General features: G+C 35.1%; 2 protein-coding genes and 1 non-coding gene across 3 annotated transcripts; 2 read left to right on the forward strand and 1 right to left on the reverse strand.

Annotated features, from left to right (window-relative positions):
- Positions 1-1,901: 1,901 nt before the first annotated feature.
- On the forward strand, positions 1,902-11,197 carry LOC132030480 (probable polygalacturonase). Its single transcript, XM_059420131.1, has 5 exons — positions 1,902-2,699; positions 4,561-4,681; positions 8,832-9,006; positions 9,508-9,578; positions 10,184-11,197. The coding sequence occupies exons 1-5, from the start codon at positions 2,211-2,213 to the stop codon at positions 10,813-10,815; spliced, it is 1,488 nt and encodes a 495-aa protein (XP_059276114.1). The 5' UTR covers positions 1,902-2,210; the 3' UTR covers positions 10,816-11,197.
- Positions 11,198-18,535: 7,338 nt separating this feature from the next.
- LOC132031847 (uncharacterized) lies at positions 18,536-18,853 on the reverse strand. The gene has a single exon (XM_059421736.1). It carries the CDS (start codon positions 18,851-18,853, stop codon positions 18,536-18,538), a length of 318 nt encoding a protein of 105 aa, XP_059277719.1.
- Positions 18,854-20,042: 1,189 nt separating this feature from the next.
- LOC132032239 (small nucleolar RNA R71) lies at positions 20,043-20,148 on the forward strand. Its single transcript, XR_009408386.1, has one exon. It is a non-coding gene; the product is annotated as a small nucleolar RNA R71 (small nucleolar RNA).
- The last annotated feature ends 6,986 nt before the right edge of the window (positions 20,149-27,134 follow it).

Genomic DNA, 27,134 nt, shown 5'->3' on the forward strand with positions numbered 1-27,134 from the left:
AAAATTGATTTGCCACTGAAATGAACAAGTTAATAGAAGTAATATATATTAACAGAGTAATTAATAAGCATATTAATAGTAGTAATACACAGTAAAGAGAAATGGACTTTGTCTATCCAAAATAAAGAGATGGGTCCACTGGTGTTAAAGAAAAGTGAAACTTACATAAATAATTACTATCTTATATTGGCTTCTAACTAAATATAACTATAAAATGCAAAATTATCAAGCGTAGCTACTTTTCTTTAAAAACGCGTATATTTATGTTTTTTTGAAATATAGAAAAATACAGTTAACAGTAAACACGCTTCAGTGAAATCAGAAGCTATTTATGGAAGATAGTTTTTTGAAATACAGTAAAATATACAGAAATACAAAGATTGAGTAAAAATAGGCTATATTTTTTGAACATATTTTTCTTTTTCTTTTTAAATGGTAAGTTAAATTAAATCAACCATATTTCACGTATTCCATAACAGCTCACGAATCTCTCTCAACTTTTATCACAATCAAAATTTTTTGAATTCAAAAACCACTAAAGATCTGACAACTTTCAAATATAGAAAAAAATATATTGGAATACAATGAAATATGGTTGATTGTTTAAGAAATATAAAGTTGTAGCATGCGTATATACAATGGAATACAATGAAATATATCAGAAACTATTTCATAAATTAGAAATACCAAATGCAGAAATACATTAAAATACAGCGAAATACAAAAATCGTGAAAATAAAGTGGAGTAAAAATAGGCTCTACACAAAAAAAAAAAAAAAGATAAATATATTTAATTATAGCGAAATAATACACTGAAATAAACTGAAAAATTAGACATACTATTTGTTGATACACGTAAATACTGTTGAAATATCTTGAAACATTTTATCAAACACTTGTTGGACATGAAGTTTCTACAACTCTCATCAATGGTGTCTACAACAACAATCTTTCTTTGCTCTATGATCTTTCTACAATATCATATTGCTATAATGAATACTATTCTTCATCACTCATAAAGATAAACAATACCACATGATTAGCAACCATGAGAAGGATTTTCCTCTTATTTCGGCCTATCCATGGAGATTTAGAAAATGAATTGTTATGGTTGAATTATGGAGATCCTTCACGCTTTTCTTGTTGTCCTTGGTGTATTTTTTTTGCTTGGAGTATCAATATGCCATTAAACGGAGAGTTAGAGCTTGTTAAAGACTTGACAGAAAATATTTTTTTTTAAAAATTGAATAAAAAATGAAGGTAAAGACGATGGAATTTATGAATAATTGAAGAGAAATACAACAAATAACATAACGAAAATTAGTTACCTGTAGAGATTGGGTAACTGATAAGGAAGAAAAAGAAATCATGCTAATTATGGTGAAGAATAATAGGAGTAAAATACGGTTGTGAATTGAAGATGTGAGAGAAAAATATTTGAAAAAAAAAGAGATTATGAGTAAGTGGGAGAGAGGTATTTCATTTTTAATAAAATACACTGCAATTATAAAAATAAGTTATAAATGATAATTTGATAAATAATTAAATTACTAAAAATAATTAAAAAAATAATTGTTACTAATAAATAAGTCTTAGAGGTACTTCTGAAGTGTAAATTTTGCTAAAGAAAATGTATGGAACCAAAGAGCCGTGAAAATAGGAAAAGCAGATGGGCCCCGTAGCATAGGAAGTTGCAGGAGGTGCAGCTTTTTCATCGGACAAAAAGGTTGAAAACAAAATATGGGCGGTTTTTATATCCAACAATGATAAAAGTACACGTAATAAAGCAGCCAAATACAGTATTCTGAAGGCACGAAAATCATACAATTCCGAAATTACCCTTGGAATGATGTGGACGATCAATAATAGAAAAATAAAACAATTTATTTTTTATTTTTTATACTAATAGATTAAGGTGTTAGATCGGGCATATTCTTCAACTTCTGGCCTTTCACATAAAACACTTGATATTACCCATTTTGTGCGATCGAAAGTCATCTTCCTTGGGCCTCTACTCCATTACTATTCATCATTTTTTTTTTTTATCATCAATAACAAGATAAAACCAAAACCCAATCACCCTGAAATCCTTATTCTACAAGTTTTGACGCATGAAATGAATAGCCCAGACGAAAAAGAAAAGAGACGAAGCAGAAATTGAAAAGAATTTGTGATAAGAGAAACTTTGTTGTTCATCTCTGCATGTAGACATGTCTAGATGCAGAGAAATAATGGAAGTATTGAATAGAATCAAAGGAGGATTAAGTAGACCTGTATGGGTATCTGTGGTGCTTGTGTTGACAATGATGGCTCTGTTTAAAAGCCTAGAGATCAAGAGGGACTATTATTCAATCTTCTCGATCCCGTTGGATTTCATCTCAGGGCGGGTAGGATTAATGTCGGGTAGGATTTCATCTCCTCCTCCTCCTCCTACTCGGGGCAGCTGCTCTGACTTCTTCAGGGCGATGCCTGCAGGGAGGAAGATGGTGAAGTCGATCAGGGATTTTGGTGGGGTTGGCGATGGCAAAACCTCAAACACCCAGGCCTTTAAACGGGCAATCCAGTTTATGGAGCGTTTCAAGGCCACTGGTGGCTCCCAACTTGTTGTTCCCAAAGGTCGATGGCTTACCGGTAGTTTCAATCTTACTAGCAATTTCACCCTCTTCCTCCAACACGGCGCTGTTATCCTCGGTTCTCAGGTAAATGTCATTTAACCTTTACTATTCTCTTTATTTTCCCATGTACGTACAAGAGGCGGATTCAGGATTTAAATTTTATGGATTCAATCTATAGATTTTTAGCATTGAACCCATTATAGTTTTAAAGTTAGGAGTTCATATTTACTATTTATTGCAATTTTAATAATTTTTTACACATAAATTTAGGCTCCGCGTCCAAAGTTTGGGGTTCAGTTGAACCCCAACCTTATAGGCTACATACGCCTCTGCGTACAGACCCAATTTTTGGTGTAGTATTAAGGGAACAGCAACCGGACAAGGATTTTAAGTCATATGAGTATACAATGCTCCCTCACAATGGAAATCGATGATTATTACAGAGGATTATACTATTCACAGTGAGATGATTTGTAAAGAGTGGAGAAGGAAGATTAGTGCAGATTATGTGCGGCAAGGGGCATTGCCATTGATGACACTTTTGGCTTAGCTAAATGCAACGCAAAAAGATACTATATGAAATGGTTGCTCATTTCTCTTAGGGAGATTAGGGCAGATAAAGAAATTGTTGCGAATTCCCTCTATATTTGATACTCCCTCCTCCCAATTTATCTCTTACTTTCCTTTTTGGTCTATTTCAAAAAAAGTGTCTCTTTCTATATTTAGTAAATTGACAATTCAAACATCCTACATGACAAACTGTTTATAACCACAAGATTGAAAGAATACTTTAGTACATTATACACGTCTTTAATTTAAGACTACAAGATTCAAAAGTCTCTCTTTATTTGTTTAACTCCGTGCCTAGCCAAACTAAGATACTTAAATTGGGACAGTGGGAGTATTAGTAAATCAACCACGTCTGACATTTTACCTTGGGATTTAGTTTCAATCTCATGGCCTAATTTGCTCCCATTGATGTTCTTTTGAGTTTTGATAGAGTTTATGTTGGCAATTTGCAAGCACCTTGAATTTTACCATATACAAACATAACAAATAAGGGATTGTAATATATAGTAGCCAGGTGGATAGAAGTTGGATTTAGCAATTTCGGGATAGCACTTTCAATTTTTCGAAGTAATAGAAATGAAGGTTGGAAATCGGTTCTTTAAAAAAATGTTTATAACATTAATTAAATAAAGATGTGAATTTAAAAGCCCAAATTAGTCAACTAATAGTTGTCCCTTCGTCCCAACTTATGTGATATGGAGATGGAGTGAGTACTAGTTGATGGTGTGCCTTTAAACTATCATTTGGGGGTGGGAAAGAGGAATATTGGTACCCCTACTTTATTCTAATTGGGGTAAAAGATGGTGAATTTCAGTACTATAATGGGTGAGAAAAGTGGACCAAACCCTTAATTATACGGAAGAGAATTAGTTTCCTGCATAAAGATGCAAGGATGGTTAGCATCCCACTGTTCTCAAAGCTTAAATTTTGGTAGTGTAGGAGAGTTCGCCTAACTGCTACCTTCAGACTACAAAAGAAGGGATCGGATTCTTTATAGAGCAAATTGTATTGGGATTATCAAAGAAATTATGTGGCCACATATGAGTTAAATAGATGTTTGTCAATGTCTATTTGGTAGTTTCGATAAAGCTAGTAATTTTACAATTTCCCTCCAATGGATCTGATTCCAAGTTCTGGCCTAGATCCAGTTGTTAGACCAAGGACTCCTCTTATTTTATCCCTAGATGACTAAGGGCAGCTCCTTCTTTGTTTATTTTGGGTAGTATTAATTTGTCTCACATAGCATTCCAGTCCACAAAAGTGTTTATATTTACTAGTAATTTGTTCTTTCTTTAGGTAGGTGAAAGTTAATGAGATTATCTTGTAAATTTTCTTATTTCACAAAAATGTGAATTTCTTTTTTGTTCGTTCAAAGGATCCAAAGGAATGGCCAATAATTGAGGCTCTGCCTTCATATGGAAGAGGGAGAGAGAGACTGGGAGCGAGACATATTAGCCTCATTCATGGAAATGGTCTCGCCAATGTTGTAATTACAGGTAATTTCTGCCCCCATATGTTAATTAACAAGTCATTATTGTTCTTGCCAAGTAAGTGACAACTGGGTAGTTGCACTTTTAGTTTATAAAAGATGGCTAATACCGTAATGATAATATGTAATCCCTCTATTTTAATTTTTTGTCTTATTTTATTTTTAGGTTATTAAATTTTTTTTTTTTTTTTTTATATTTACTAGCTCTTTATAGCTAATATTAAAAGACATTTTGGTACATTACACATTTATAATTTAAGACTACAAAATTCAAGTGTGTTCTTTATTTTCTTAAATTTCATGTCGAGTCAAACGAAGACAAACAAATTAAAACGGATGCGGATGGGTATTAATTAAAAGCACCTAGATATTCAGCATTAAGATGCTACCGATTTGTTTAATATTGGAGCCATCGTGGTAGTTGTCCCCCACCAGAAACATGGCATTATGAGGACTTACAACAGTAAATTAATTGTATTGGAAAGTGGACATATAAAAGCAAGTAAAAAACTCATACTTCTTCAAAGTATTTTGGTTATGATATTATTGATGTTCTCTCTTTTAGGTGTGACAGTTGTGAAACTCTTAAACAAGTTTTTTTATGGAAAAAAGTTAGCTTATTTGACAGATATTACATCTTGTGCAACTAGAAAGCAGTCACCTTACTTATCCTAACTTGAGCGGATAAAAAAAAGATACTTTTTGATTTCTATGTTTGAGAGAGAGAAATCATAAGTTTGCTTTAAGAAATATTGTAGAGGTCGTCTTTATATATAAAAAAGTTCTCTGGTTCTTGCTTACTTTTCTGATGTCCTTTAGTTGACAATTTCTACTAGGTACTAGATTTACAGTATTCATTTTGGCAGCTGGAATTGCTATGCATAATTTTCTTTCGGATGACACTATAAACTATGTATACATCTACAAGAGGGTGTTTGTAGACTATGGTGTGCTAAACTATACATGTTAGGAAGGGATACGAAAGACTTTAAATTAGAAGTTAGAAATGCGGCTTATCTCTTGTGTTTTTTGCGGGTTATTGCACAGGAGTGGGGTTTAGCCTGTGGCGGACCGGTTTCCTTGTCATAAAAAAAAAAAAAAAAAAAAAAAGTTAAGAAACGGGAAGGATTAATTCTTGAAAGAGAAAGAACACAAGCTCAAGTATTTGATACTTGAAACCTTGTTTAATACTAAAAGAAACAATGAATCAGTTAAGAAGAAGAATAATAGGAGGGTAGGAAAAAAAAAAATAATTCAAGTTATGGTTCAAGGTAGAACAAAAAGGGTAAAACCCTAAAGAGAACCTCAAAGGTCTCCACAAGCCACAAAACTACTAAAATCAATATTAATTCAAGGCTGAATACATCAGCAACCCCTTAGACTTATCAGTAAATTTTATTTAGACATTCGAGCTACGACTTGCTCCATTTTAGCACCTGTAACATATGATAACGTGTTCTTATTAGATACTTCCGATTGTTGAAATTATTAGAGAATTAAAAAATAAAAATCCTCTCCCTTCTCTCTAGAATCTTTCTCTCTCTATGATTCCTAGAAGCGTTGTTTCATATCGTCACACTAAGTTTCTCACTTTTGGAGTACTTACGGGCTAAGCTTGGTACAGAGTAGAAGTATAGTTCGTCTTATCACCCTCAAACGGATGGACAAACAGAGGTAGTCAATCGGAGTTTGGGTTCCTTGTTAAGAAGTTTGATTAAGAAGAACATAAAAGAGTGGGAATCTTTGCCTACCACAGGCTGAATTTGCTTTTAGCAAGTCCGTGATCGAACAATCAGGAAAAGTCCTTTTGAAGTGGTATATGGCAAGAATCATCTTGGTCCTTTAGAATTATCTCCTCTTGTTCAAAACTATTCTTTTAGCGAAGATGCTGATGATAGAGTTAAAGAGTTGAAGAAGATTAAGGAGAAGGTTTTACAAGAGATTGAGAGGCAAACAAAAGAATATAAAAAACAAGCAGATAAGAAGAGAAAAAAACAACTCGTTGAAGTGGGAGACTTAGTTTGGGTATACTTGAGGAGAAGGAAAGTTTCCTAACCAAAAGTATTCAAGGTTGCAAGCAAGAGCTGATGGTCCCTTTTGTGATGTTCAAAAGTTGGGTAACAATGCTTATAGATTGGAGCTACCAGGGGAGTATGGGGTATCCCCAATATTTAATGTAGCTGATCTTGCGCTAGCTATGGGGCCTTTAGACTCGAGGACGAGTACTTTTTCAACCAGCGGGTAATGATGAAAATCAAGAAGCTATTGGGCTTTTGTTGTATAGGCTGCCCAGAACAAGCTCTTGTGAACCCAAGAATTGGTGTGTGGACTTGTCTTCAAATTCAAGAAGCCCAAGGTTGATTTCAAGCCCAAGAAGGCAAGAATTAGTTGTTTTCCTTTTCTTGGTAAGTTTTACTTTCTTCTTTTGCCTATAGAATAGATATTTTACTATTCTTGTTTTTAGCTATTTCCTTTCTAGAGTAGAATAGAGTTTTGTAGTCATAAAAAAAGAGACCCTAGGCCTATATAAAAGGGTCTCATGCTTTTAACCCTAGTTTTTGGTTCCAAGCAAGGTGGTGATAGTCTTTATATTGTTTTCAATAGCGTGTGGTGTTTTTTATCACATTAATTGATTTCAAGTGGTGACTGAAGAACTTATTGACAATTCAAGAACGCGTTTCTTGATAAAAATTCGTTCTATTTAGTACCCAAAATCTTAACTTTCTTTCCATTGTTTCACCCTTAATATTTACTTGTTTTAAACGAGTAAATAGTTATTTTCATAGTTCAAGTTATCATCTTTCATCTCGTCTTGGGATCACCTAATTCCGAGACCTATAGCTTGAGATACGTATGTTTCTTGAGATCTGCTCATCAAATCGCTTCAAGATCAAGATGCTGGTCGATTGGTTCTCTATCAACTCAAAAAATCACATCACATACACAGAGAAACAGTCTCCCACTCGTCTTTCCTCTCCTCCTTCATTGTTAGAAATTAGAACTGCTGACATGCGACTTCAAAACTTGGGAATTACTTTGACCACAGTTCTAAAGATTGAGTAGTAATATGAAGAATACATACTCAGATTTGCAGATAGGCAGTGTGTCATATGAAGGTCCCGTTGTCGGATAACTTTGATAGAGCAACACAATTTGGTATATGGTGCATAGATTAAACATCTCAACACAAAAGTTACAAGAGTAGTTTCCATCTTTTAGTTATTTCTTGCATGAGGGTTTTGTATACATGCTTGGGAACAATGACCTTTATACTAGTACAACAACCACATACCCAGCGTGATCCCACAATTGGGGTCTGGGGAGGGTAGGGTGTAGCAGACCTTACCCCTACCTTTTGCGGGATAGAGAGGTTGTCTCCGATAGATCCTTGACTCAAGTAAAGTGTGCTTCACCTTTATACTAATACGAATATAAATTGAATTTTAAGTACTATTGCCTCATAAATAACGGTAGCCTATGTTGCTCGGACTCGGGTGTGGCTATCCAATACAGTTGCGGATCTAGAGGTTGGATTCTTTGTCACATGAATTTTAGGATTCGGTAGTATAGATCTGAGTGCAGATACGGGTGCTGAGATACAGCCAATAAATGTATATAATTACGATATAGAAAGTATGTATGTTTATTAATTAAAGCTACTGAACTAAAACTAATAAATTTGATTTATAACACCTAATGTTTTATTCATAAGATATCTCGTGTAATAGAAAGACATTCTCATACTTTATATATATTTATGACCGTCAGAACTTATCTTGGGTTGATTCCACACCCATACCAGTGTCAAGTCCACACGAGTGCGGCGGGTATTTAGAAGAATCCGAACAACATAGATGGTAGCTATGCTTTGTGACCACTACCCCTTTATCATAATCCGTGTGCATGCTCAAAGTATATTAGAGTAAGAGTCTAATAGCCTATAAACTTTACAATATGGACTCTGATGGAAGTGCAATATTATATGCTTTTGGAGTTAGTTTTTATCTTAGTGGTCATTCTTTTCTTCTCTTTTTTCATAAATCAGTCTCTTTAGCTCTTTCCCACTATTCCCCTATATCCTTTCAAATGAGAATGGAATTTTGCTGTGACTTTTCCTGTGCATGTGCATCTGATCAATATTTCCAGCTTAATTTCAGGGGAAAATGGGACCGTAGATGGTCAGGGAAAGATGTGGTGGGAGCTTTGGTGGAATAGAACTCTTGTATACACCCGAGGCCACCTGGTTGAACTGATTAACTCTCAGAACATCCTGATCCAAGATCTTACATTCCTCAACTCCCCGTTTTGGACAATTCATCCCGTCTATTGCAGGTAAATGTTCTCTCGATAACTTCTCTGTCAATTTTGCATGGTACTAATGAATGAAAGGTACTAATTACTTTGGCTCATGGAAACACTCTTCATTGCTGCATAGTATTTTTATGAAAAGTTGATATTCAGATTCAATTAATCAAAATCCAATAACTATAGGTCTAATGTTATACCAGCAGAAACCTTGCTCAAAGAACAACTGAGTTGGTGATATTGGTTACAACTTTTAAATTCGTTGGAAACCAATCCTCATTGCTTTTCACAAGAACCAACCGATATATTGAAAGGATTCAATGTTGCCGAAGTAGTCTTTTCCTGCTTGTCTTAAATGTTGAGGTGAGGGCAACACCGAGTCTTAACATGCAGTGTTCAATCAGCAAATTTTGTTAATAAACACGCTAATTCCTCCTTTCATTAGTTTTCCTTCACGGTAACTATTTTTATTAGCCAAATTATCCATGTTAGCTGGTAGAGTAACACTTGATATTGCATTTGCTTCAGGAATATTGTAATCAGAAACATGACTATTTTGGCTCCTTTGGATGCCCCCAACACAGATGGCATTGACCCAGGTATATCACAACACTATTAAGCTCTGATATAATACTTGAAATCTTCCATCACGAGGAAGATGAATGATTTTGAAATTCTATTATGTAGTTTATCTCCCGATATTCCAAAAAAATCTAAAACGGAGGGTAAAATAATCACATCTCTTTCATTTCCACTTCCAGAGTGTGTTTGTACGAACAAAAATATTTTCTTGAAAAATGTTACAGTGGAAAATAAGTGGTTTTCTTAATTATTTTCTTGTGTTCGGTAAGTAAGTAGAAAACATTATGAGGCATAGGGTGTGTGTGTAGTGGGGATGTGGGCTATAGGTGGTGGGGCGCGTTGGAGGGTGGGGAGGAGCCAACCAATGTGGAATGTCACTTAAAGGACTTGTTTTTCCTAGAAAAAATGTTTCCAAAATTTTTAACCGAACAAACATGGGTAAATTAGATACCGAACACGCCCTCAATTTGAACCAGAGAAACTTCTCTTTTCTTCCATCTCTTATCATCTATCTCAGGTATACAGAGTTGTCCGCTCTATTCTATTACTTATGTCAAACTAGATTGTAAGATTAACAGTATAAAAAATATATATTTTATATGCGTAATTGTTTTGTTTGCAGACTCCAGCTTGAATGTTTGCATTGAAGATTGCTACATCGAGAGTGGTGATGACCTTATAGCAGTGAAAAGTGGTTGGGATCAGTATGGTATGAAAATGGCTCGTCCAAGCTCAAATATCATTGTAAGGAGAGTGAAAGGCACAACTCCAACATGCTCTGGGGTTGGTATCGGCAGTGAGATGTCTGGAGGTGTTTCTAATGTCATCATAGAGGACTTATATGTTAGAGATTCGGCAGCTGGTCTGCGGATTAAAACTGATATTGGAAGAGGTGGATACATCGCCAATATTACGATAAATAACATGAGAATGGAAAGAGTGAAGGTGCCCATTAGGTTTAGCAGTGGAGCAAATGATCACCCTGATGAAAGATGGGATCCGAAAGCACTTCCTAAAGTAAGAGGTATTCTTATCACTAATGTGGTCAGTCTAGAATCGAAGAGACCTCCCTTGCTAGAGGGCATAGAGAAAGCACCATTTGAGGACATACACATGAAAAACATCAGTTTATTTGGGCTAGCCCCATCTATGAGGTGGAACTGTGAATTTATCTCTGGTTCTAGCTGCAGTGTTTTCCCTGCACCATGTTCTCAGTTGCTCAAGAATGAATCCACATTTCAGTGTCCAAATTAGTTTTCCTTCTTCACAACAAGCGAATTTGAATCATGTTACAATTGAGATGATTTTCTTTCATGCATTAGCATGAATCTCAATGAACTTCCGGATCACATCATGCCTGACGATCCCTGTCGCCCCAAACGTCAGAGTGCAATTCCGCCTAGGATCGGACTTGAGATTGAGGTCTTGTTGACTCCTAACCGCAAACACAAGTATCTCTGGTCTAACCAGTAATATATATCGAGTAAGATATCTTTCACTCGGAGACGGATTTGGCTCTTTTTTGTCTCCCCTTGTCTCCATTTCTTATGTCTTATTTAAATAGGTGACATGTCCCATATTAATATCACTATTTTAGAGTTAAGATAATCGATATTTCAATATATTTTCTCTGAAAGATTTGGTAATCCCACAATTTTGGCTGCATATTTATGGACTGGGTAAGGTGAAGCCCGTGCTGTCGTACAGGGCCAATATAGTCCCTATCGTTTTACAAGGTAATATATACTATATTAAAAGCAGGAAAGCCCTTAATAAAATGTCATTCACCATTTTTGCCCTTTGAAAATAGATCTCACACTAGACAAAATAATCATTTGATTATTTGCCTATGCGTAATATTCAGATCTTCAAAATCAACTAAAACTTTGCTTATTAAATCTTTTCTTATTTGAAATATGTACTTTTCTTATTTGAACTATGTAAAAACTCCTAATATTTAGGACTTCAATTCAAAATTTTACTTTATATAAGTCCTTTCCTTACTTGACTGACTTTTATAGCCTCTAAGGTATATTAATATAGTACCTGCGCGATGCGCGGAAGGTGTTACAGAAAAAAATATAAAAAATTATTATCTTATTTTAAGCTAAATGTAAATATTACATTCTTTGCAAGAGTTTTTGCGAGTCAAATTGATATTGAGAAAAAATAGGAGTCTTTCATTAACCGAACTGTCTAGAAATTTCCATAAATTTACAAATGACATATTTTTTATAGAGATACTTGGCGCAACAACAAAGCTAAAGTTCTTGCTTTTATATATACTAACTATAAGTATCCGCATAATGCGCGGACAGGACGTCTCTACCATAAGGCCATTAAGGTATATGCCTTAGGATCCATAGTTATGAGTCCCACTTTTACTTATAGTAATATATTATGTGTTAGCTTTTTTAAATTTGAGTATTTTTAAAGAAAAGTTTCAATTTGTTGCTAAAAAAAAAAAGAAAAAAGAATGACAACTTTTCTTTTTTACTATAATATGATTGATATTGACTTATGGAGCCCCATATTTACTATTAATATATTTTTGTTAGTTTGTCATTTCTATTAGTTATTTTAAAGGAAAAAAAAATCAAGTTTATTGACATAAAAATGGATTATAAAAAATTACTTATCTTTGCATCTCAATATCATTGAGATGCCCCCGTGCGCAGATGTTGAAGTAAAGAAAACAAATATTGAAAGCTGAAGCTATTTCATAGTATAATTTATGCTTTCATCACAGTAAAGAACCTAAGTGCACTATTCTTAAATAATATTTAGGTACAACATAATTAGCTTAACATAATTGTGATTGAAGAACTTTATTTAATGCATAATAGTTCTCACATGATCGCATTAGTTTATGTATAGCAACAAAGTTTGATAATAGCTCGCTTTCTAATTTTAGGATCCAATATTTAGCACATCAAGCCCTTGGTATCCTAATCAACTGTAAATAAATTAAAATTTACAATGTTTATCTCTTTGATATTTCTATGTGTTCCCATCAACTTCAAGCTACATATGCCATGACAAACTCGCGCAAGTTTTGTTTATATATCTTTAGCACATTCTTTGCACATCTCAATAAAGATACAAACTGCGTGATAAACTTGATTAGATGCACACACAAAACACACGTAAATTTTGCCGTATGATTTTCAGTTATAATAGAATGATAGTAAAGTTTGGACATCTGATTAATGGGTCAAAGAGTAAATAGCCTGTTAGAATGCTAATGCGAAAAGAAGAAAAAGAAAACTTTAACATCTCGAGCGTATCATCTTGCTGCACTCTATACTCAGAACATTCGAACGTGCATACACACATGACACATATACTAACAAAGCAGCGACACCAAAAGATATAGCATCATACCTTTGTTCTTACCATCCATGTCACATAAGATATAGCTAAACTTTAATTTGGTCTATTAAATCAAATTCGTATATAAATCCTTGAAATCCGAGTCTTACAGGAGAAGTCCAGCAAAAATTAATTGAAAAATTGAAAAAATACCAAAGTTACCGTTTGCAAGCTGGACAAGGAGAAATCGACAGGCATCATCAATACTATTACCCAAAATGGGTGAGCAAGACTGTAAAAGCAAAAGGAACCAGATTGAAATAAGATTATAATTGAAGTGGGTCGGGTTCATTGAATTGGGCTGGATCAGGTTTTTTAGAACTTGGGCTATTAATCGAAAAATCAATAAATAGAAAGTATGGGCTGATTTGGGAGTTAAAAGAAATGACCCCAATTGGTTTTAAAGAATAGCTTCATTTCAATTGTAACTACATTTTTGTGGACATATTGAAATCAATTCTTTTTAAATCAAAGCCTATTTCTTAACCATCCAACCCGATTGAAATAAGATTGACATAAAATAATCATCCAATTGACTAATTAAGCTTCTTGATTTAACAAAGTAAAATATTTAATTGCAAAAGAGATTGATTATAATAATTGAGTCGTGAATACTTAAAACTAACAATCAAGATGCATACTTAATTAAAATACCTATTTATTTATTTTTTATATATAAACTGATTTTTAAATTGATAAAATAGACATGATAAACACTAAAAAATTTATGTAAAAACATAATAATGTATATTAGGATATTTTGCCAAATGAAATGGAAAAATAACACTAAAAACCGTTACGGAAGTATTTTTTGATTCTCTCAAGAATATTCTACTCTGTTTGAAATTCAAGAAGCTTGACTAGTTAATTTGAATTTGGAGGTCAAAAATTGGGTGTCAACAACCCCCAACCCAGTTAACACAACCCCGACATATTTAATTAAGGTATAAACACAAACCTAGTTCCCATTCTCTATATACACTAATTTAGGAACCCTAGGTGATGCTTATTATACATTTTCGAACAGAATCACTAAAATAAAACCAAGAAAGGGCCGAATTTCACTCAACATACCCGATTATGTGAAGAACTAGAAGAACACTTGAGTAAAACTAAAAAAATTAGAGAAAAAATTGTTTTTTTTTGTGGCAAGAGCTCATTGGGGATTTCAGTTATGGTGAAGTTTAGGGTTTTATGGATTGTAAATGGTGGTGTATTATGGAGGAATTTATGGGGAGTTATGGAGAAGTGGAGAGGTTGAGGGAGAGTGAAAGGCGGATTCTGGGAGTTTAGAAATTATATGCCTCTGCTCGTTATTTTTGTTTAAAATCACGACTGTTCGATTGGGAGTATTTTTTTTTATTTTTTGGACGAGTCGTCGACATGTCGACTCCTCGTCTTTGCGTATTTACGACCCAAAAACTAAGAAAAACACTAACCTGTTGACGAGTAAAAGGACGGACCGTCTTTGCACATCGACGGTGTCGACGGTCCGTCGACTTACTTACCTGTAGAGTAGCAGTTGCTAACTCTCAGATTACCAACTCTGCATACCGTCATTGTACATTGACGGTCCGTCGACATGTCGACGACCCGTCTTTGTGCTCTGGTGTCACTTTACTGGTTTTTCGAGTTTCAGTTCCTGCGCACTCAACACCCATTAAACAGTTTAAACACTAAAAACCTAAAAAAAAAAAAAAAATGAAAGTACAAAAATTTAAACTTGGGTTGCCTCCCAAGAAGCGCTTAATTTAACGTCGCAGCACGACGGTGTTACCCATGTTTACTCTCGGTCGATCGTTCCTAGCGTGCTTCAACCTATCGATCGACAATTTATCTCCCTCATCGCAACCACGGTAGCACACCCTCTACCCGTTCACCTTAAATGGCCGAGTTCCATCTTTCGGACTTCAATTTAATTTCTCCGTGCCGGGCGAGACACTTACGGGCTTCAAAGGACCAGGACCACCTTGATTTCAATTTGCCCGATAGCAGCTTCAATCTGGAATTAAATAGCAGGACAGGATAACCCTTGTAAAATTCCCGCTTTAGGATTTTCTTGTCATGATACTGTTTCATCCTCTCTTTGTATTGTATACGCACTTTCACAGTTCGATACGGAACTCATCCATTTATCGAGTTGAAACAACTCGAGTTTCGTCGCTTCTTCCCAATTCATGTTCAATTTCTTCAAGGCCCATACGGCCTTATGTTCAAGTTCAACTCGCGGTGACATGCTTTACCAAAAACTAGCTTGAAAAGAGAGACATCCCAATCGAGTCTTCGAGCCGATCAAGAAGCCATACAGAGCATCATCGAGCTTGCGGCCTAATCGATTCGTTTCGCATTCACCATTTTTGCTAAAATATTCTTTATCTCCGATTGCAGACCTCAATTTGCCCACTTGTCTGAGGATGATAAAGGGTTTCGTCACGGCCCACGCGCGTGCGGGTGCGCGCAGATACCCCTCTACGCGCCTCTTATCTTGTATTCTATTCGTGCTCTTCGAGTGGGCCATATAAACGATACAATCATATCTTACTCCACAAGGTCATTAATGATTATGTGGAGTAAGATATGATCGTATCGTTTATATGGTTGTGAAGACGAATAGAATACAGATAAGAGGCTTTTCCGCAGGTGGGCACTTACCGGCACCCGTCACCGCCCGTGTGGGGTCGTGACAAAAGGTTCTTAAAAGTATCACCAATGAAAGGGAAAGTAAATAGAAAGGTATAACAGGGCAGATCGCTAAAGGATCAGGTACATCTCGAGGTGTGATATATGTGAATGCCAGAGGGTTCGCTCAGATCTAAGAAAGAGTTGGGTGCCCATCATGCCCTACCGGAATTGGGGTGTGACAGTTTCCACCCTATGCTTGACTCCATGCTTCTTTATCAATCCCGCAAAGGCTCTATTACAAAAGTGAGAACCACCATCACTGATTATCTCTCTCGGGGTACCAAAACGAGTAAATATGTTCTTTTTCAAGAATCCCATGACACTCTTGGCTTCATTATTAGGTAAGGCCACCGCTTCTACCCATTTAGAAACATAGTCAACAGCCACCAAGATGTACTAGATGACACCAGAGCTTACAAAGGGTCCTATAAAATCAATCCCCCAAACATTAAAAACCTCAACTTCCATTACAAAGTTCATAGCATCTCTTGCCTCCTACCAATATTCCCTTGCCGTTGGCACCGATCACGTAACGCACCATCAAATTAGCATCATGAAAGAGAGTAGGCCAATAGTAACCACATTCGAGAACCTTTGCAGCAGCCTTCGTACCACTATAATGTCCTCTGACTGGAGAGTCGTGGCAAGCCTTCAAAATCTCCAATACCTCACTCTCTGGAACGCAATGCCGAATAATGTTATCAGTGCAAGTTCTGAATAAGTATGGGTCATCCCAATTGTACTGACGAGAATCTCGCAAAAACTTCTTTTTCTGATAAAATTTGATCTTGTCAGGAATGATACCAGTCACCAAGTAATTAGTAAAATCTGCATACCAAGGTGCCACTTGCATAGACACCGCTAAAACTTGCTCATCTGGAAACGCATCTTCAATATCAAGTTCTTTCCGTTGGCACCCCGTTTCCTCAAGCCAGAGAGATGATAAAGAATTGATTTTCGGACTCTTTCGTGCCTTTTCACCTCAAAATCGAACTCTTGTAACAAAAGGACCCAACGAATCAGTTGCGGCTTAACTTCCTTCTTCGCTATAAGATACCTCAACGCAGCATGGTCAGTGTACACCACAACCTTAGACCCTAACAAATAGGACTGAAACTTCTCAAAAGCATATATTATAGCAAGCAGCTCTTGCTCAGTCACCATGTAGTTCATTTGCGCCGCATTAAGATTCCTACTAGCATAGTAGATCGGGTGCATAATTTTATTGTGCCTCTGGCCAAGCACAGCACCAATCGAGAAGCCACTCGCATCGCACATCAATTCAAAGGGCAGGGACCAATCAGGAGTAATAATAACAGGAGCAGTAGTGAGGCGCTCCTTCAATTCATCAAATGCCTTTAGGCACTTGTCATCAAATACAAACTTAGCCTCTTTTTCAAGAAGCTTACAGATCGGGCTAGCAATCTTGGAGAAATCTTTGATGAAGAGCTTGTAGAACCCAGCATGTCCTAAGAAACTCCAGACACCTTTGACTGAGATGGGTGGAGGAAGTTTAGAAATCACATCTATCTTCGTTTGATCTACCTCAATTCCTTTTTAAGAGATTTTGTGACCGAGGACTATCCCTTCTTTCACCATAAAGTGGCACTTCTCCCAATTTAGAACGAGATTTATCTCTTCACATCTTTTTAGCACTTGACCCAGATGGTCAAGACAATCATCAAACTAATCTCCTACGACAGAGAAATCATCCATAAATACCTCCAAGAAGTCCTCTACCATGTCGAAAAGATCGACATCATGCACTCGAAAAGTGGTGGTGCATTACACAACCCAAAGTGGCATTCGGCTGAATGCAAACGTCCCATAAGGACAAGTAAAAGTCATCTTCTCTTGATATTCTAAGGCAATGTTGATCTGATTGTAGCCAGAGTATCTATCTAGGAAGCAATAGTAAGATTTCCCAGCCAGTCTGTCCAGCATCTGATCTATGAACGGCATAGGAAAGTGGTCTTTACAAGTGGCAGTATTCAACTTCCTATAGTCCATGCAAACACGCCATCCAAGAATCGTACGAGCGGAATCGGCTCATTCTTTGCATTAGGCACCACAGTGATACCTTCTTTCTTTGGAACACATTGAACAGGACTCACCCACTTGCTGTCTGCAATCGGATACACTACCCCAGAATCTAACCACTTTATGATCTCTTTTTTCACGACCTCTTGCATGTTCTGGTTCAATCTCCGCTGATGTTCAACACTCGGCTTGCTGTCTTCCTCTAGCTGAATTTTATGCTCACAAATACCAGAAGGAATACCCCGAATGTCTACTATGGTCCAACCAATAGCACGTTTGTACTCGCGCAAAATCTCCACCAAACGCTCAATCTGTTCGTCAGTCAGTAATGCTGAAACGATTACTGGCAATGTCTTGTCCGGACCAAGGAACTCATACCTCAAGTGTAATGGGAGCTGCTTAAGCTCAAGCTTTGGTTGCTCAACCATAGAAGGCTTAGCTGGTGGAGTAGTTCTATTTGCAAGGTCAAGATCAAGCTTTCTTGGGTGGTAAGGGTAAGAACCCAGACCCTCAAGCGCATTTATAGTTTTCACGTAGCCTTCCATATCATCAGTATCAAAGTTCATCAGAACTGCAGCAAGAGCTTCTCCCAGACTTTTTTCTTCCATTTTATGTTCGACAACATCAATCCCATCAAACGAATTAATAACCGAGATACTCTCATAAGCACTTGGCAACTTCATCCCCTTGCTTACTTGGAAAGTCACTTCTTCATCATTCACTCGGAACTTAATTTCATTCTTTTTAGAGTCCATAAGCGCTCTGCCCGTAGCAAGGAAGGGTTTTCCCAAGATGATGGGAATATCTCTATCAACCGCACAATCCAGAATAACAAAATCAGCAGGCAACATGAACTTACCCACTTGCACCAACACATCATCTATAGCTCCAACTGCTTCTTAATAGATCTGTCCGCCATCTGTAATCGCATAGAAGTCGTCCTAGGCATCCCCAATTCGGATTGTTTAAAAATAGCAAGGGGCATTAAGTTGATACTCGCCCCATTATCACACAGAGCACGAGTGAATGCATGAAGCCCAATATTGCACGGAATGGTAAACGCCCCTGGATCTCCCTTCTTCTGAACTGTAGTGGAAGCAATAATCGAACTCACACGATGAGTTAAATTCACTGTCTCATGTTGAATAGACCTTTTCTTCGTAAGCAAATCTTTCACAAACTTAGCAAATCCGGGCATCTCTTTGACAGCATCTAAGAATGGAAAATTCACTATTAACTACTTCAACTGATCATAGAACTTCTGAAACTTAGCATCATCATTCTTTTTTGCCAACCTCTAAGGAAAAAGAGGTTTTGCTTTGTACATCTGAGTCAAAGGGCAAAGAGCCCCTTTTATCGTGTGTTTCCTTGTATCAGCAGCAACCTCTAGAATATCAGCAACTTGTTCTTCACTATGGACCTTATTCTCTACTATAGGCACATCAGAATGCACCTCTTCTTCCTCAATAATTGGATCTAGGTCAACCACCTTCTTATCAGCACTTTGAAGTATTTTACCGCTTCTCTTGCTAATGACAAAAGTACGTTCCACATCACTACCATTTTTTCGTGTTTGGAATAGTATCACTAGGAAGTCCTCCTTTTCTAGCAGGATGTTGTTCTCTAGAAAGATCACGCATCTACTGTTCAAGGTTTTGAATAGCTGCTGAATGAGAAACCACTGTCTCTGATAGCCCAGATAATGTCTTCTCAGTGTTTGTCTGACTTGCCAACACTTTTTAAAGCATTGACTCCAACCCCGAGCTACCTTGATCATTAGACTGCCCTTTTAGTGGAATGTAAAGGTTGGAACTTCTATTTTCGAAGTTACCATTGTTGTTGTTGTATCTACCTTGGTTCGATCTACCATAGTTGTTATTGTAGTTCCCTTGGTTGTTGTTGTATGCACCCTGCCTTTGTTGAGGTCTCCAATATCTTTGATTTGGACCAGAAATATCCCCTTTTGCTACATAATCTGCATATTGAACATTCTCAACTTGCTGTAGGGGGCCCTCGTGATATGGACCCTTGTGACATTGGTACATTCCAGGTGGTATGCTGAGATATATTCACAAATGTTTACCTTCTTTGATTCCCTCTCATCAAGCGTCTTTGTCAGTAAAGAGAGACTAGTGGCCAATTGTGCCAACGTCTGCTACGTTTCCTGGCTATCCTTCACAATATTTTGAATCAATGGTGTCCCAAGTGATAACCCATCCGAATTACTCGAACGCCATGCTTGACTGTGTGTAGTCAATCGATCAAGTATATCAGTAATATTAGCATATGACTTATTCATGAAACACCCGCTGGCAGCATTATTGGCTATTGCTTGGGTCATAAGATCCAACCCTCTGTAGAACTTCTCCTTCAAAATCTTATCTGGAAAATCATGGTTTGGACTCCTATCCAAATATTCTTTGTACCTCTCCCAAGCTTCAAAAAGTTGTTCCCCATTACATTGTTTGAACTCATAAATCTGATCATGAATTTCACCTCTTTTACTCGGGGGATACCACTTCCTGAGAAACACTTTGACCATCTCTTCCCATGTAGCAATAGAGTTTTGAGGCAGCTTTGTGAACCATTTTCTCGCTTCTCCGGCTAACGAATATTTGAAAAGTTTCAGCTGAACCGCTTCTTGAGCCACACCCCGTTGGATATGCTGATAGCATACATCCAGAAAGTTTGTTATATATTGGTGAGGGTCATCATCGACTGCATTCCGAAAGTATCCCTCTTGTTTGAGCATATGATAGAGGGAATTATCAAATTTGAAAGTAGTAGCAGTCACTCTCGGATGAATTATAGCAGATGCAAAGTCTTCCTCTGCTTCTGACTCATCAGCAAAAACATTGTCGACTGGAAGTTCGTTGTTAGCCATAATCACCTGGTTTACAAGGTAGCAAACAAGGTATGTTAGAATATGACAAAGGCTTTAAGAAGAGTAAACACTATTTAGTAATTTCAAAACCGTATTCCACGGCAACGGCGCTAAAATTTGATATGCTCAAATTACACCTTTTAATAGCGTAAAACGGACGATGTCAAATATAGTAACCCAACAAGGTTGGGGTCGAATCCCCCAGAGAATATGGTGTGAAAATTTTACTAAACAAGTATTATACTAATCTTGCGGTCCTGGTGTATTCCAGAAAAAGAGTTTTATAGGAGTTTTAGTTTGTGGACTAATTTAAAGTGACTAGAAATTTAGAGTTGTAAATATATGATTAAAAAGAACCAAGGTTGTGTCCCCGTCAGATAAAGTATATGATTATGGGTATCGACCTTGATATACTTCTAATGGATCATTTCTATAGATGCACTTAACCTCTATGTGAATCTAGACTATTTACCAATAAGAAAAGATTATTTCTTTCTATGCTTTTTCCAAAGATAAGAAAGTATGTATGAAGAACGATTAATTATGCCAAGTAAATTCCTCTTATTCCTAAGTGAATTTATTAAACAAGGCTTAAAGCCTTGGACCCCCATATTATTACTTTTCTTCAAAATATTTAATTGTTGTATTTGCTATTCCGCCATGTCGTTTATTTGTTATGTTTACTAAAATAAATATACTTAAAATATATATATTTAAAAAATAAGATACAATTTAATTACTTTTTTTATTTTTATTCTTACTCTAATAAATGTGAAAAGAAATTAATATCAAATGAAGATCAAATAATGAATAAGGTAAATTAGTCAAATTATAATTCTAATTCACGTTTCCTTAAAAAACCATGCAAAAGACAACATGACAAGTAAAATGAGCTAAACCGAGAATATTTACCAAAAATTAAAAAATAGCATTTCTTCGTTTAAATAGAAAATCAATTTTTACTTTGTTTCGTTTTAAACATGTAAAATTAATTTAATAATTTGAATTGGAATTATCCAAATCAAAATTTGATAAAAAATAATAAGTATTTTACACCTTTAAATTAATCAAATTAAAATTGAAAGTATCAACTGATGCTTAAATATTGCTATTATTTTATCTCAAAGAGAGGAAAATAGTTTTCTTTTAAACAAGTCTTCTCTTTTAAAAAGTATTAATAAATTTTCGTAGCAAACACGAATATAATAAAGTTTTAGATACGGAGCACAAACTACAATGTTATATTAATCATATTTTGAACGTAGTATATATATATATATATATATATATATATATATATATATATATATATATATATATATCACTATCTAAACACAACTACATATACATAGATATACTATAATCCGAAGTGTAGGCCCGTACGCGCACGGCATAGGCCGTCTAGTAACTATATAGAAGCACGGTGGACCGTCGTCCGTCTCCACCCAAAAAAAAAAAAAAGAAAAAAAAAGGTGGGCCCCATACTAAACTCCAAGCAATTTTAAAAAATTTAAAAAAAGTATTAATAAATTTTTGCAGATTTTGTATTCATAGCAAACACTAATATAATAAAGTTTTGGATACGGAGCACAAACTACAATGTTATATTAATCGTGTTGATCAAATTTTTACTTTGTTTCGTTTTAAACATGTAAAATTAATTTAACAAATAGAATTAGAATTATCCAAATCAAAATTTGATAAAAAATTATAAGTATTTTACACCTTTAAATTAATCGAATTAAAATTGAAAGTATCAACTCGATTCTTAAATATTGCTATTGTTTTATCTCAAAGAGAGGAAAATAGTTTCCTTTTAAACAAGTCTTCTCTTTTTAAAAAGTATTAATAAATTTTTTACAGCCTTTGTATTTGTAGCAAACACTAATATAATAAAGTTTTGGATACGGAGCACAAACTACAATCTTATATTAATCGTGTTTTGAGCATAGTGTATATATATATATGCATAAAAACAGTGTAAAGTAATAAAAAAAAAAAAAAAAAAAAGTGCATCCCATATTAAAAAATCAAGCAGTATTCGTGTAATTTCCAAAGTATCCCATTAAGTCAATAACGATGGATTCATTGCCATATGCGTATCAACCCATTAGTGGGAGCAAATGAAATTATTGTACAGCAAAAAATATGGACCCCATATTATTGTTTTTATTGTTTTTCTTCAAAAGGTTAAGTAGTCAAATCATACAATTTTCTTTCTTTTTTTATATTAGCCTGAGATCTAATCTAGATATTGAACTGTTGTATTTGCTATTCGCCATGTCATTTATCCGTTATGTTTACTAAAATAAATATACTTAAAATATTTATATTTTAAAATAAGATAGAATTTAACTACTTTTTCATTTTTATTCTTACTCTAATAAATGTGAAAAAAGAGATTAATGTCGCAAAAGAAAAAAATAATATCAAATGAAGATCAAATAATGAATAAGGTAAATTAGTCAAATTATAATTTTAATTGACATTTCCTTAAAAAAAACCGTGCAAAAGACAAAATGACAAGTAAAATGAGCTAAACCGAGAATATTTACTAAAAATAAAAAAATAGTATTTCTTCGGTTAAATAGAAAATCAAATTTCTACTTTATTTCGTTTTAAACAAATTAATTTAATAATTTGAATTAGAATTATCCAAATAAAAATTTGATAAAAAATAATAAGTACTTTACACCTTTAAATTAATCGAATTAAAATTTAAAGTATCAACTGAGGCTTAAACATTGCTATTATTTTATCTCAAAGAGACGAAAATAATTTCCTTTTAAGCAAGTCTTCTCTTTTAAAAAGTATTAATAAATTTTTGCCGACTTTGTATTCATAGCAAACACTAATAATAATAAAGTTTTAGATACGCAGCACAAACTAAAATATTATATTAATCGTGTTTTGAGCATGTATATATATATATATATGCATAAAAATAGTACAAACTTATGTATGTTTATTAGCAATATAAAAGATATATATTATCACTATCCTAACACAACTACATATATATAAATACACTATAATTTAAAATGTTGGGCTCGTGTAAAGAAAGACGGGCATACGCCATCTAGTATGTGTGTGTGTGTGTGTGTATATATATATATATATATACGAAGTTTAGAGTATTAAAATAACAGGTGTATGATGATTGGATATAACATGACATGACCTTATCGGATAAATACTCTGGGACAGAAATTTGTTTCGAAATTTTCCTTCTTGTGGGTACTCGCCGGTTCTCGGTATTCCGATAATGTGTCCCCGTTAACCTCAGGAAATCTCGTAAATACCATGATATACTAAGGTCTCGTGCCCCCGTTAACCTCGGAAAATTTTGTATATATATGGTGTATATACTTTAAATAACAGTTATACTTATAATTAAAAGGAATCCTAAGAGATATCCGCTGGTTTGGTGCGCAATTGATTCTTGTACCCCGTAAGTCCTTGCATGATGCTTGGGTTTGAGTTTCGCTTGCACCACTTTAGTCTCTATTTTTGTTGAGTTGGTTTTACGAATTCTCTACAAATAAATTAATAAGTCCACATACTTCTTTTGCTTTTTTAATTGAGATTTTTACACGGTCCATCAGGTTTAATAAAGTTTTTAACATAAATAACATAACTTTTAATATCTTTCAGAAATAGTGGAAATGGCTCCATGAACTCCTGGGAATTCCTGCATGAACTCCATGGAAATGGCTCGACCTGGCGGTGCAATGTATTTACTTGAAGTTAATAGTAGATAATGCATAGTTAGAGGGTATATTTTGGAAGTCAGTGATAACGAATCGATTTGGGGATGAAGCCAAATCAATTCAAACGCGAAAAATTAAAGAATACGAAGATAAGGGATGAGAAATAGAGGGATAGATACTTGACCCGATGGGGGAATCCTATAGACAAATCTAGGTATATTAAACCTAAACCCTTCTAATTTGAATTCAAACACCCAAAAGAACCAAAACAATATGAATTAAGGCAAGAAGTTCACTTGAAATCCACAAATGAACAATCTTCATGAATTCATTGGAAATAAAAGGTTCTACAACCAACAATGGAATCCACCATCATATGACTAAACTAACACTAGATTCTACTTAACAATCTATCACTCAAAATATGAGTATCTCTCAAATATTCATCATCAAAGTCTAAGTAATGAAATGAAAGACAAGCTATACATACAAGCTAAGTAAAGAGGACTATTAGGCAATTACAATGCTACCCTTAATGAAGTAAGGGTCTTGTTTGCTAGTCTTCTTAGTGTAGTCTTTAATTGAGTGATTGGCCTTCAATGGCCAAACACGTCCCTCTTGCATAGATGGCCTCTAATCAACCTTGCATGCATGGCCTTCTTGCAATCACAACCCCCTTGCACAAAGTAGCCACTTGCACAAATAGCCCTCCGTGCAAATAGCCATCTTCCGCCTTGAATCACCCAAGTCTTGCAATGGTAGCCACTTTAAGAGGCAAAAGGCAGGCCTTGGACTCTTGACTTCTTCTCCCATAGCTTGAAGGCCCTCCAATGACTCCATTTAAATGCTCCCAAAGCTTCATCCTCCATGAATCCGCTTCCAATACAAATCCTTGGAGAAGTTTGAGTAGTTGAGTCATTTGTGCCATTTAGGATCATATCAGTCAGTTACATATTTTCGATAGATTAACCTCTAGACTTTTTTTGTGGTATAGAAGCCTTTTTCAAAAGTATGTAAAGCCTTGTTTCTTTTTATAGCTCAATACATATTGAACATCTAATGTATGCTCAAACCGTGCCTATAAAACACAAATTTGTCACAAATCAAGTTCAATGCGTGAATATCACATGTTGTTGACATGGAACATAAAACCAATAAAAAGAAAACATATCCTGGAGAACAAGTCAACCGTTTTAGGGAAAAGGACACAGTGTGTCTGCTCAGCCAAACTAATCCCACATTTAACCATTGTTTGGGCTTAATCCCACTAGGTGTCCGGTTGACCCAAATTAATGCCAAAAAATGGCCGATCGGCTTAAAATAATGCCAAGGCTGGCCGGCCCAACAGCCAGGCGCTTTAAAAAAAAGACCTTTTGTGGCGACTAAGTCACCACTAAAGGGCTGCTACAGCATATATACATATGTTGGAATTATATATACACTTTATATACAAGAATTATACAGTTTATATACATATGCTAGAATTAATCATACATTTATTATACATAAATTATACGCTAATTATACATTTATTACACACATATTACGCAATAATGATATGATATTTTTTTTTACATATACAATAGTGATACATATTATATACCACAATGATACGGTTTCTATAATACCTTTTTTGTACGTATGGTACACTTTCTATACAAGACTGATATAGTTTATATACACTCGGAATTATATATACACTTTTTATACAAAAATGATACAATTTTCTAATCTATACGAAGTGATTACATCGTGTCTCGATACACATTATATACACAAATGATACATATTATATCAAACATGATACATACCTTAGTGATTCATATTTTATAGTTTCTATACATTACGAGTATAGGTATTGATACATATTTTATACACAAATGACACATATTATGTATAAAAATCGCCTCAAACATTTTTGTATTTGGGCTTTTATTTAAAAATTGTCTTATTTAAGTTTTGGCTAATGGATGAGATTAGTTTAGTGGGTATAATTTGGGTTTAGAAGGACTTTGGCCACCGGGTGGAATTAGTTTCACCCGACCGGCCATATATGTCCTTTTCCCACCGTTTTAATAACACTTATAGGATATTTTTTTTAAGGATAAGATTTCAATAATTTAAGAATTAATCCCTTCTCTCTCTCCCCTCAAAAATGTAAAATTTAAAAATTAATCCCCTCTTTCTCTCCCCTTATTGAGTCGAGGGTCTTTCGGAAACAGCCGTCCTACCTTGGTAGGAGTAAGGTCTGCATACACTCTACCCTCTCCAGACCCCACATTGTGGGATTTCACTGGGTTGTTGTTGTTGTTCTCTCCCCTTTAAATTTAAGAATTAATCCCCTCTTTCTCTCCCTCTTAAATATAACTTCTACATCTCTTCATTTAACCCTATAACCGCCTTCCAACCCTACTGCTTCATATTTAATATCGGTGCATTACGACTTAAGGCATCCGACTCATTTTACTTTAATTTGGGCATTTTGTGTACAATACTTTTTTTTTATTTCTAGTTCTAAAATTTATCGGTACCTTCAAAAATAAACCTAGATGAGTTTTTCTTAATGGAAATTATTCTCTCTCGATTATTTTTTTGCCATATTTGTAGGAATCATTAATCATTATTTCTTATATTAATGAATGGAGGATGAACTACATTAATTACTAATTAAATCTCTAATTTACTGAATTGCGTAAATTTCGTCCAAGTCCTGGAGGGTTGGGTTTTTTTGTAGAAATAAAGGGTTTACTTGGCTAAAATTGATATAATTGCATGCTAAAAATACGGAATGTTTCATTTAACATTGCCTAGTCCTCCCTTAACATGCCCCCCCCCCCCTTCCTCACCCCACCCCCACGCACGGGACAAAAAAAAAAAAAAAGCCA

This window comes from Lycium ferocissimum, chromosome 9 (genome assembly GCF_029784015.1).
Source record: "Lycium ferocissimum isolate CSIRO_LF1 chromosome 9, AGI_CSIRO_Lferr_CH_V1, whole genome shotgun sequence".
Classification (NCBI taxonomy): Eukaryota; Viridiplantae; Streptophyta; class Magnoliopsida; order Solanales; family Solanaceae; genus Lycium; species Lycium ferocissimum.

Coding starts and splice junctions, on each gene's coding strand:
- LOC132031847 (XM_059421736.1), bottom strand. CDS start 18,853: ATGCCCGGATTTGCTAAGTTTGTGAAAGATTTGCTTACGAAGAAAAGG.
- LOC132030480 (XM_059420131.1), top strand. CDS start 2,211: ATGTCTAGATGCAGAGAAATAATGGAAGTATTGAATAGAATCAAAGGA. Junction 4,682..8,831: donor CGCCAATGTTGTAATTACAG/GTAATTTCTGCC, acceptor GCTTAATTTCAG/GGGAAAATGGGACCGTAGAT. Junction 9,579..10,183: donor CACAGATGGCATTGACCCAG/GTATATCACAAC, acceptor TTTTGTTTGCAG/ACTCCAGCTTGAATGTTTGC.